Source organism: Fulmarus glacialis, unplaced genomic scaffold (assembly GCF_000690835.1).
Source record: "Fulmarus glacialis isolate BGI_N327 unplaced genomic scaffold, ASM69083v1 scaffold19048, whole genome shotgun sequence".
NCBI lineage: Eukaryota > Metazoa > Chordata > Aves > Procellariiformes > Procellariidae > Fulmarus > Fulmarus glacialis.
In genome coordinates this window covers 14160-27112 of record NW_009227830.1, presented here as the reverse complement: position 1 = coordinate 27112, position 12953 = coordinate 14160, and the positions used below count along the sequence as shown (strand labels likewise).

Sequence of the window (12953 nt, the reverse complement as noted above, 5' to 3'; positions counted from 1 at the left end):
CTTTATGCTGAAAAAACACCATTCTTCTAACTAGTGCTTTATAATACCTAAACCTACACTAAATTTTCCACGCTTAAAAGCACAGGCATTATACATTTGGCTGACAGAATACCAGAACTGACCAAAAGTCTGATCAGCATAAGATAACTTACTACTAGTAAGATGTGCTTTTCTGTCACTTTAATAGAAATTATTAAAATTCTGTCTTTCATATGCTGTATGTACTACCTCCAAGTCCCAGATTTTCTGAGATGCTGTTCTTTGCTGTCATTACTTAGAGGCTACCACCAAGAAACTCCTGTATGAGGTTTAATTATGAACCCATAATGAACAGCGTTTTAAAGTGGTCAGAGAAAAATATTTTTTTAAGTTTATACTATTCTTCGGGTGCCATCCTTTCTTACCGCCACTAGATGCCACTCTCCTTCCTGCCTATAACTAAAATACTGCTTTCTTCCCTAAAGGATCACACCAGGCCATCAGCTAGTACAGTTGAATTTTCCAAACTATTCCAGGAGCTATGAGTAAAAAGACTGTCGCAATTTTTGTTGCAATTTTCTGCCCAGGCAGAGGTTTGTCCGCCCGAATTTTTACCAGTTTAAGTGAAATATCTGACAGCTATTTTGTACCCCCAAAGCAGAAGCATCTAAAAATTAAAGCTGCCTTGTAATCAGGTATTATTAAGAAGATACCGAAATGTTTACTTGACTATGGTGCTGTCTTCTGTATGAATGTATTTCAGTTAATGGACAAAACAATGCAAGTAGAAAAGTGTTCAATCTTTTTAAGACTTTGCTACCCAACAACTTCAGGAACAAAGTCAGAGCCACTAACCATGTGCCTGAGCTCCTGCTCCCAAATAAATGTCTGTCTGTGGTTTTGGAACAGAAAGAGAAAAAAAAAATTGCAGAATAAAAACCTAAAGCAATTTTGTAAAGAGTGATTGCCTTTCAAGATAAAGAAGGCTTGCTTAAGGAAACCAAGCTGACAGCCGCATGTCTGAAGACACTGAGCTTCAGTTGAATAAACAATTTAGCTTGCTTAAGACACTACCTTTTCTTGATAGCAGACCAATTAAAAAACCTTTCTATGAGTATTTCCCTTGCTGTTAAAAGGGATTATGTTTCGTGTTTTTTGCTGTCTTGTTTAGTCTTTGTATACCATGGAAGAATAGCAGATATTAGAATCCTGTAAGTAGCACTGTACAAATGCAGCTTGCCAGGGTACAGTTGCCCAAGTTCTTATTTAGACAGAGACTAATTGCAGAATTCCAGCCTGTGGCAGGAATGTCTGAGCAGGTCTTGGAGATCAGAGAGGGAACTAAGGCACAGAGAGCTAGACGAGTATACAGTAAACATTAATTTCATTGTAAGCCCCAACCATGTCTTGTACAGTGGCAGGAGTCAGCAGATAAGGTTTTATTCTAACTTGCTTGAAGTTTGTCAGATTCATTTTTAGGTTCACAGATCAGTTTCATGACTTGAGCAAATCCACACAGAAAGAGATATATAATACATGCATATTGCCATGTCAGCTCTGACATTTGTGACTTTCAGGGCCTCCATTCACCCATTTCTCCACTAAACCCACCTTTCTTCAGGTGGGAGAAATCATTAATTATACACATTCTCAAGCTACTTCGTAACTCCTAATATTTGGGCACTTGAAAGAGAGCATTCTTAAAAAAAAAAACCACCAGCAAAACACTAAATCATCATACAGTCTCCAAAATGCACAAGGAGCAGACTATTATTAAGTCTGTAATTACATGTTTTTTACTTTGAAAAACAACTTAAAAACAGCATTATCAGATTTCATATTTATTCTCAATTCACAGGTTTTCATCCCCACACCAACTACTACCGGGACTGTAAAAGCAAAGCCAACTTTATTTTTTTCCCCTAGCTTATAAGGGTTCTGCAAAGCCCAGTCTGACTTAAATTCAGACATACGAAAGACAAGTGAAAATATTTTCACTATTTCAGCGTTCTACTTCAGCTGTTCTTAAATTATCACTTCCCTCGCAAGAGAAACTCGTAACACTTACTCTCCAAATCAGATATGATGAGATTGTCATGAAGCTTCACAGCACGATGCTGCTCTACTTCGTCCTCCAACTCAAATATAGTTTCTTTCATGTCACTTCTCTCAGTCTCTTTTTCATCTAGTTCTGTCCGAAGTTTTTCTAGAGTCACATTGAGATCCTCAATTTGTTTCTTGGCTTCTTCTTGGAACACTCTGTATTCATCTTCAACCTGAAAAAGAACATATCCTATCATAACTAAATTGGTTGCATTTTAAAACACACTTTTAGTTTTGTAACTACCATACTTACAATATATTTCTGCAACCATAAAAAGTATGGGATAAGAAGTTAAGTGTAAGCCTTTAAAAATGTATTGTTCTAGTGCAACTATTTTCCTGAGCCAGAGTTAATCTCTTTTATTCCCAAGCTGAATATATGAGCATTCCCCAGCTACTCTAACAGCAGCATCCTGTATTCGAGTGAAGCAACAATACCATAGTACCAAGGCTGTGATTTCATGAACAGCTGATCCAATTTAACATCTAGCTGCCATGGAAAAGGGAGGAGGTGGTGGGTGAAACTCTTTACCCTTTCTTGCCAAAAAAAAAAGCCAGGTCTCTTCTGTGCATCAATTTTAGTGTCTGCTGGACCTGTGAGATGATGCATTTCCTTAACCGAGTCGCAGGATTCACATTTGTGTGTGAGATGTGCTAGTGAGTTGAAGTAGCTCTCGGAGGAGTCTTGCAAGCTATTGAACTGAATTAAAAAAAAACAGGGGAAGGAAGAGGTAGTAGACCTCTCCCTTTCAGGAGCAGCGAAGCTATTTTATCCTAACTCATGGAATTGCAACGTAAGTAACAAGCTGGGATCAGGGGCACACTAACATTAACCCAACAGCAAAAATAGGGTGTCAGAAAAACAAGAGAAATTAGGTCATGGCTTAGGGTGGGTCCATACAGTCAGGCATCAATTTTAATAGACAAAATGCCCTGCTTTAAATAATCTGTTTCAGTATTTTTTATTTTAATAGCACTACCCAACTTCAATTATTAAAATTATATATTTTTTTCCTCCCAAACTAAGGTTGATTCTAACTGGCTGGTGATCATGACTAACATGTTGATTTGCAACTAATATATAGTTCAGACATTAAATTTGGCATAAATTTTCTCATCAGGAAGATATACCACTAAATGCATACTTAAAGTTACTAAAAAAATTTTATTATTCTTATTTTTATATTAAATTATGGTAAACGCTTTTACTAGACATATTTACTAGATAATTAGTTATATTTGAGTCAAAATAGCTGTTCTAGAACTAGAAATATATGTTTCGATCCAAAACCCAAATAACACACAAGCTGCTCGTGGATGGATCATTAGTAAAAAAACCTATGTGTATTTGCCATATTTAATAATAATTGTTTAAAAGCTTATTAAAATGTTTTTTTTTATTTAAAACTAAAATATGTATTCACTACATTAAATCAAATTTGGTAAAATCTCTGTCTACCTCAAAATTAGTCATTTCTTGTGGAGAAAGATGACACTTTTCTTCCTTCTTTATCATTAGTTTATTCTAAGTTAACCAAACCAACTTGAATAAGCTGAAACTTCAAAATATTCTCTCAACACCTGTGAAAGGTCCTACAAGTCATCAGTAGCTGGGTTATCACTTCAAACTTTGACTCCCAGTACTTTCTCAGTGACATCCCTCTTCCACCAGTTTGGCACTAACTCCTTGAAACTCTTGCAGAAGGCATGCAACTTAAACACAAAATTCATGCAGTACCTTAAATACTGTTTAAGTTTGGCCTTGAAATAAGTTGTGCAATTTAAATACCAGTATTTTTAAAAAGTAACATGACAGTTACCCTGTGGCTGAATGTATCCATATAATTTTTAAAAAGGCCTCCGTCATTTTCATAACAAAGGTTAAGAGAAAGTAATCAATTCTAATACTATTGCAATTCGATTACCCTTGTAATTAATCCTTTACTTCTAAAATAACTACAGTGGCCAACAGTAAGTCATGGTGTATACGGGATGTTAAAATACAACAGTTTGTTTTAAACACTACCTTAGCAATGGCATCTTGCAATCGATTGGCATCATTGCGAGTGTGTGCCAGCTCTTCTTGCAGACTACTGGCCAATGCCTCTGCTTTTTCTTTATCCAGCCTGACACTCTCCAGCAAATCTTGTATATCTGATTTATCTCCAGAGTTGTGTATCGAATACAACTCAGCCACTTTCTGCTTTTCATGCTCTAACTGAGCTTTCAGCCTGTTCATCTCAATCTGGTCACTGGCTACTGTGGCTTTGTACTCCTCTAAGGTAGATGCTATCGCAGTTTTGCTTTTCTGCTCTGACTCAATAATCCGTTCCATGTGATGATTTCGTTCTTTTAATGCCCCTATCATTTCTTGGGCCTCTTTGTTGTCTTGTTCTGCCATCTTCAAAGTGTTGCTCAAGTGCTGCTGAACACCTAACAGCTGCTCTCGCTCAAACCGAGCGTTCTCTGCAAGGTCCATATAACGTTGCTCTAACTCCATGTAGCGACCACTTTTCATATCCTCATCAATTACATATGAAATATGGTGTTCATCTAAAAGGGATCGAAAATACTCGATCTGACGGCTGAAGTGTTCTAATTTGTCACTTTGCTGGCACAAAGATTCCATAAGGATTACTTTTTCCTCTCCAAGTCTTTCATTCTCACTGTTTAGCTCTTGTGTTATTTGTTGCAAATCTGCAAGCTCTTGAAGTGTGGCTTGGAGCTCTTCAGCTGTACTGTGTTGATTCTCTTCCATCTGATGTATCCGTTCTGTCAGACAGGCTACAGACACTTCACTTGCATTGCCACTGCTTCCTTTCCTAGATCTTTCTATACTTGGTACGCCTTCAGACTCAGAAGACGATGGAGCATCTAAGGCATCATCGCTTGATGTCAGTGGCTGATAAACTTCACTGCACTCACTGTCTAAATTATCCATGGAATTACTATGTTGGTTGTCCATCAAAGTGTTTTCATCCTGACTTAACAAGTCTTCCATTGATCCAGGAGCAGAACCTTCCACTGAAGATGTCAAAGTACCACCACCATCACTGTGGTTGCCAGCTGCAATCTCTGGACTCAAAGACTGATAGCCAAAGAGTTTTTCAGAGTTGTCCAGCCTTTGTTCCAAAGAAAAGCCTAATGCATTTAGCCTGTCTTTTAACATTCGATTCTCATTCTTCAGCTGGTTCAGCTCTTCTCGGATGGCAGTGTTTTGTTCCTGTAACTGTAGCAACGTAGACTCTACATCAGTTGGCTGATGGACAACAATGGCCTCTTTTTCTTCAGATTTTTCATCACCTTCAAGTTGATCTTCGTTAAGTCCTAGCTGAGCACGCATATCCCTTAGTTCATTCCTCAGATGCAAGATTTCCACATCTTTAGTTTTTGCTAATGTCAAAAGATCATTCACCTTTGCTTCCAATGCAGCTTTGTCACTGATTTGATTGTCCGATTTGGACTTGCTCATTCGAATATCTGATTCTGGATTGGTGCGACTACGGGAGCGTTTTGCCAGTACCGTATCATTGGTCCCCTGTCCAGTCAAAGGTAGCTTTTTGCTCTGGCTTAAACGAGAACGATCGCGTATTCTTTCTCTAGAAGAACTTGACTCTTTATTTCCAGATGAAGTGCTACGCTTAGTTGTAGAACTTGTACCTATATGTTTCTCTGAAAGTTAGGAACGTTAAATTAAAATACAGTATCTGTAATAGAAGGCTGTGTATTTTTTACCAGCAATATAGTGGATGATTTTCTGAATCACACTGGTAAATACAGTTCATAAAATACATTTAAAGTACACATTTATACAACCTTAATCATGAATCAGTGCAGTTATATTTTAATTGATACATGCTTTACCAATTGCTATGCTTTACCATTATTTTGAAAATGAGTTAGACCTTGAAGTTTAACATTTGCAAGTTTCTTTTTTTCTGTCTTCAACAGCTTCTGATAAATTGTACAAAAACTGCAACAGTGCTATTCCTACAAGTTCAAATTTGTCTCTCTCTTCAATAGATTTGAATGCAAGCTTTTAAGTGACGAATTGCATATTATGATTCCCCAAAACGAAAGTTAAGGTTTTTTGTATTTTAATCTCATTTCATAAGGACGAGGAGAGATTATTACTACTTTATTTCCAGACGCTTTACAGCTTTGCAAGCATTACTGAATCCAAAACATAGCAATGGAAGGCAAGATATATTTCCATCCATATTGATAACACACTAAATAATTTCACTTTTCTGAACAGTTTCTGAAAGCCCTCTTACTTTATTTCTGTAAAGCAATACAGAATGTCCAAAATGTTGACTGCAACAAGTGATCACATCTTAAAGATTTAGTGGTTGTGGCATGGATTTTTTTTTAAGCAAATTAAATTATTTTAGATAAATCTATGATTACATTAATTATATTATCTAGTTTTATATAGTAGTTGCATCATCAGTACTGAAAAAATTAAAAGGAACATCCTCCAAAAAGGTAATTACATTATTAAACAGGAAAAGAGCACACGAGTTGTTTGATTTGACTGTGGCCTAATTGACCACTTCATTAAGCAGCCTCAATACATAATAGGAAAATAAAAAGCCACCCAACTACCATCTTTAAGGATCAACATATCCATTTACCTGTAATAGTTTTGGGTTTATTTTCCAGACTGTTCATGGTCGTCCCTGAAGCTGAAGATGCTGTTGATACACAAGTGTTCTTCTTTGCCTTGACGCCATTGGTCATTGTCACTCCACCGCCACCAGCCATCCCTGCTAAGAGGTCATCATTACTCTTAGTCTGAAAGAAAGGGAAGAAGCAGCTTTAAGACAGCTGGCTGAGAAGTCTGCATAGCCAACATTTCTTCTGTTAAAGATTCCATCAGTTTAAGTACATATTTGACTAGTCATGCGTCTGTGCAAGAATGTTGAAAAGTATAAATGCACTGCACTGTGCAGAGTTGGTAAGTTGAAACTGGACTTTAATTCCTTACATATGATTTGACCATAGAAACTGAGTCTTCTCTCTTCCAGACAAAATGATCAATGTTTCAATACCAAGGAGAAAAAAAAAAATTAAGAAAAGCACAGTAACACAACACAGTAACACTTCTCAATTTTGACTGAAAGTTTGCTTAAGCATAAAAATGAAAACAATTCTTAGATAATTAAACCAGCAAATACTTGGAAGTTAGTATAATGTCCTTCAATAGAATACAATCAAGCATTTTCTGATGGACAAGTTCACAACAAAAAGATCAAACCAAACAACAACAAAAATCAATCCAACACTAATAAAATACCCTTTCTAGCTCAAAATACTAAGCCACAAATCACTACATACTAGGACAGTATTCATGGGCGGGGAAAAAGCCACCCTCACCATATATCCTTGCCTTGTTTTCACGCTCTTTGCTAAGCACTCTCAGAGATGGGATATTTGTTTGATGGACTTTTTGTCTGACCTCGTATGATCATTCCTGAAACTACTGTTAGCCACAAAAGCCGCGTGGAATGTGACAAGGCAGTAAGCACAGGAGTCTCAAGAACTGGATTCCCAAATAGAGAACACATCTTTTAGAATAAAGCAAACTCAGAAATACTAAGTTCTTAAGCATTAATTGGCAGACTTTACAACTCTTTAAAATGCAATTTTTCAAATGGAGAAACAATCAAAATATGCTAAACATTCTTCCTATTATAAGGGCAAGAAAAATTAAAATAAAACAGCTGTTTTAGCTGCATTCCTTAAGTAACTGTATTATTCAGCTGGATAACACATTTGAAATCTCAACCAGCATCCCAGCCAGAAGGTAGTGCTTAGGACTTTAACCAGTTACTTTACACCATGACGTTCAAATTCTGCAGGTTTATAACTTCTAGCTCCCATACATATTCATGTTAAAAACTATATGCCAGATATGATGATTCTATACATTAATAATGAAGGTACACGTGCTTAATTAAAAAAAAGTTGCCTGTCACTCCATTCTATACAGTTTCTTTTTGCAAGTGCGAATTTCAGAACAGTTAGGAACACTGATCACGATATTGTGGAAAGGGCACGGATGACATTTGTGCCACTTAAAAAGAAGAGCAGCTGCAAAACAAAAGGGAGCTTGGAAAGAGAACATATTTGTTCTGCATGCAGTTGTTAGAAATACAGATAATTTACAGATAGAAACAGGTATTTGTAAGGGTAAAATCCTCTAGGACAAGAATGTTTTTATTGAATCATGTAGGAAATGGTATAACCTTCTAAAAAGGTTTATAAAAGGCTGGAAGAAAACACATTACTCTGAGGCTCTAGTTTGATGTGCATCTAAATTGGCTTTTCTGCTATGAAAAAGCCACTGTTGTTCTATCCCGCTCTTCTCCATGCACTTACATACTGTGCTGTGCAAACTGAAGCCTTTTCAAAGGGCTCCTTCCTCCCAGGAGCCAGATCAGTTCCTTGACCTGCTATGTCACACAGCTGTGCAAAACAGTGGATGCAATGTAGTACCAACGGGAAAATAAAAATGTTGGAGAGCTACAAAATTGACAAAGCCCACACTACTGGTGCAGGGGGAAAGAGCTGAGCACATACTACTACTATATGACAATCCTCTGTTAACCTGTAATGTAATCAGATTTCGTATCTGATCTAAACTAATTTTGTGGGCATGGGGGTAGAGGGGGAGGGAAACAACCTTGTAATGCAACTATCACCTAAAACAAGATATTACAAAAAGGCATAGAACAGTGATTTTCTATTTTAACACTGAATCTGCCAATCAGTTAGCAAACATGATAGTTCAAACAAACTACTAGCTGTCAGCGTTTTTATCCTGTTGAAAGAGTGGGGAAATCAGATTAAGCTTTTAGACACTTATAGTACAAGTACATGTTATCAAGCCAAATAGGTCAAGATGTGACTCAGTTTGAAGAAAAAAAAAAAATGCTAAGTAAAATACACACTTTCTGACATTAGTCAGCTCCAGTCCTTGCTAACAAAGGAATTTAAGACAGCCATTCTTCTTCTGACCTACCCATAAACTATTCCTAGTCTAGGTTGGAAGGCGCTGCCTCCTCTGCAGCCAATTAGCAAAGTTTCTCAAAACTGTAACACTATACTCTTGGCAAAGAAAACTATTCAGCAAAGCTTTGGAAAAATTACAAAGCAGCAGCTCTCTTTTCTTAACGCTCCATAATGGCAACCATTCTTGACTTTAAAAATCAAAGTTTCAAATTTTCATACTGTATATTTTTTAATGAAAGCAAAATCAATGTCATATGTTTATTAAATAGCTTTTTCCTCAAGGAAGAACAGTTTCTCCCATTTACTGAAAACAGTGCAATCCTGCTTAGCATTAAAATCCCTATATTAAAATATGAAAAATTAGAAAATATCATAATTAGAAATGCTCATCCACACCTATTTTGATTCTCTACATAAAAAAGCTCTTTATAATTATACGATTCATATTTCATTTTCCCCCACATCTTTCTTTCAGTGCAATGAAACTTGAATGATCACCTCTACAATTCATTTCATCTTAGTTTCTCAACATGTATATCCTATTTACTGCACCTCATTCAAATCCATTTTTATATATATATCTAATTATTCCTACCTGGGATTTTCTTTGATGCTTGCTCTTGCTGCATTTGAAACATCAAACTTCACAACAATCTGTAATTAAGTTATTTCATTTTGCAAACAGAATACTGAAGCCTAGACACATGAATACTGAAAACATATTCTAAGTTTTAATATTCAAATGTTGGTGTCCAAGCCCTAGCTTTTCAGGGACACTGGATTTTGCAATTCATTTGTATGAAGTACAGCTGCCATCTAATTACAGTTGTGAGTGTTAGCATGATCACAAGCTCATTAGCTAAAGAAGTAAAAAAAAAAAATCTTGAAAATAAGAACACATTGTTATTTGCACAGTATTTTTTGACAGATTAAAAACTAGAAGTGGCTGGCAGTTAACTTTCTGCTGTCATACCGTGTGTGGGGTGGTGGGGGTTGCTGAACATTTACAAAAGTCCTGGGCAAAGTGGGAGCCAAAAACCTACGAAAAAGTAACCTATAAAAAGGCATTCTGAAGCAGACAGACCAACCGACCTCTGGAACAGTGTTCAGCTGTACAGAAGGGTGGGTCTCACAGTTTCTTCCTGTCCTCATTGTCCACACACTTTGAAAACTCAGCGCAAACAGGACAAATCTATGGAACAATGCATAGTGAAAGAAACCCACCCAAAGCTGAACACCAGCCTATAGTTATATCATGAAGGGGATAAGAAAAAAACCATACTATAATTAGAAAGTCATTTTCAATTTCTCAGCATTATTACTGACTGAATTAAGATTGGTGTAACTGTGTATTTCTAGTCCTTAATAGGTGGCTTTTCATTCAATATCCTACTCAAAGTTTTCTGTATCTATATGCACACTTACTTTGAGGATCGAATAAATTAGTAAGCTGTTGCAATTCAAGTTATTTAATTCTAGCTATGGTTGGGGTCTTTTTGTCAAGGAATATTAAATCAAATTCATAATACACACACCAATTCATCAAGTCTAAGAGAAGATCCTACAACCACTATGAGGAAAACAATGTATCAAATGCTTCATCAGCAAGATCAAATATAAAACTATACAAAAAATTATTTTAAAAACAATACAACTTATTATTGATACTTCTTTCAAGCCAGTAATTATAGATGTAATGTGCCAATATCTGTAAGTCAAAAAAATACAAACAACTAACTTTGTTGTATAAGTATGGAACAAGCAAAAAGGCAAGAGTCGTCATTATTATTCAGTCACATAGTTGGCACAACAGCAGCTTAACAAGTAAAAGACAACCAACTGTATGAGTAAGCCTGGCTGTAACATGAAGCTGAGAGAAGTCTTAGTAATTTTCATTGTGCCTCAAACATACAATTGTCATAAATTCTAATCCTACACCCAAACATAGCCAGAAGTGTTACCAATATAACTAAAATTGTGAAAACATAATGGGTCAAATTTCTTCAGTGTTAGATCATTCTCCTCCTTTATCTTATTGAGAGGTATAACATAAGAAACTCGGTAAGTAAACTACAAAGGACTGTTGTTTCCGTATTCTTTGAGAGGTTTCTAGGAATACAAAATAAGTAGCGTCAACAAGCATCAAAAGATTAAAGATAAGAAAACTGCAAGATACGGTGGGTGGCAGAGGAAAGGGGGAGCACCGGGAGAAAATCTCGATGAAACCTGGCTCGCAAGTTCATCAGCAAAAGTATTAACCATTCTTTCATAAAAGAAAAGCAAGAAGAAAAGAGAGAAAGGGAACACACCTTTTTACTTCAGTAATCCTGCACAGCTACTACAGAGAGACCTCAAGCCTTACCACTTTTTAATTTTAGGTCTTTATTTGCCAGTTATTTAAAATGGCCTATCTGGCTTCCTGTAGGTGACAGTGGTTCAGGTCCCAGCTGCCGACACCAGCCCTTTTCCTTGTTCTGTTCATTTGCTCCAGGGCAGCAGCAGCAGCGCCACAGCTCTGCATACTGGGCTGCAGAAAGGCAAAAGGAGGTGGGTCCATCCAGCCATGTTTCCATGCCAGGAGAGGGAGGCAGACCAGGCAGGCTGATACCATCCGTCCAATCCACATGTGTTTGCTCCCAGGTGAAAACCCCACACCAGCACACCTCAGTATGTCTTATTTTTCTTGGTTGTTGAAAACCATACACTCCTAAATCCACTGCCTTGTTTTGCTAATACAAGAGAAAACCTCTACCTTTGAACTTGTTCTAGGAGCAAGAATCAACTTGTGAAAATTCAGTTCAAGTAGTACTTCACACAAAGCAAAGGCCAAAACAGCTAGAAGAATGCAGCTGCACTGACCTTACACGGACCACTGATATCAAAAAGTTTCTCATGTTAGATACCTCATTAGTTCTTTTTTCAGAATTCATAAATAGCTCTTATCAAATCCCATTAGTCACTGACACACCATTCAAGTGTAACACATGACACTACTACTAACATTCATCAGAATGCAACTTCCACTCTCCCTTTGCAGAATAGCCAAGTTCTGCAAAGTATATTGCTTTCCATCACATCACACACTGCAGTGTGAAAAATACAGCATGAATGCCACACAAGGTCCTATTACCCTGGCCAGTGCTGTGTAACTACCCAAATTCCCTTCAGTTACCCATACAAAAAATCTCTCGTCTAAGCTGCATTAAAGATATGCCTTAAAATTCTACTCTTTTTAAAGCTTTATTGTAAAAAATATAAATAATCAGAACATTCTATACCTTCAAAAGAGATGCTGATGTCCCGGTTTTGGGGAGTTTTGTTACTGCAGACACTGAGGAGCCGTTTTCTGGTTTGGCTTTTTCAGTTGTTTGAGTTTTATTTACTCCAGGCACTTTGGGCACCGAGCCAACACTCCTGCTTGCTTTCTTCATTCTGGGCTGTCTGTTTATGATGCATTTACAAACAAATCTACAAGCAGAAAGAAAAAAAATTTTAAATATAAAATACAAATGAAAAGCAATGTCTTTTTTATAATGCTATATTTAAGACCAGAAGTTCACAATAGCAGTAAAGACCACAAATTAGAGCCAAACAAAATGCACGTGACTGACCAATGTTTTCTGCTTTTTTAAAAAAGGGATTTTTACCAAGAACTAAGTGCTTCCTACAGCTCCACTCCAAATTAGATTTTTTTTTTTCAATTCTCTTTCCACAAATGGCACTGAACTGAGGATATTTTATAAGTGACCCATGTTGCTGAGTTCATTCGTTAGCTAGCAAAAGAAAGGCTTATTAGGGCAGCAATGTTCTTTATTTCTGACTGTGGGAAGGAAAATACCGTGGGAGTAATCAGG

The 12953-nt window shown here is 36.8% G+C and overlaps 1 protein-coding gene across 1 annotated transcript in view; it reads right to left on the bottom strand.

Annotated features, from left to right (window-relative positions):
• SPECC1L (sperm antigen with calponin homology and coiled-coil domains 1-like) overlaps positions 1–12560 on the bottom strand; it is a 47877-nt gene extending 35317 nt beyond the window's left edge. Inside the window, exons 1-4 of the mRNA XM_009583292.1 lie at positions 12378–12560; positions 6720–6879; positions 4109–5742; positions 2048–2255 (exon numbers count right to left, since the gene is read on the bottom strand). Coding sequence (XP_009581587.1) covers positions 2048–2255; positions 4109–5742; positions 6720–6879; positions 12378–12530 — 2155 coding nt within the window. The 5' untranslated portion in view covers positions 12531–12560. The remainder of the gene's footprint in view (positions 1–2047; positions 2256–4108; positions 5743–6719; positions 6880–12377) is intronic.
• Positions 12561–12953: the final 393 nt, after the last annotated feature.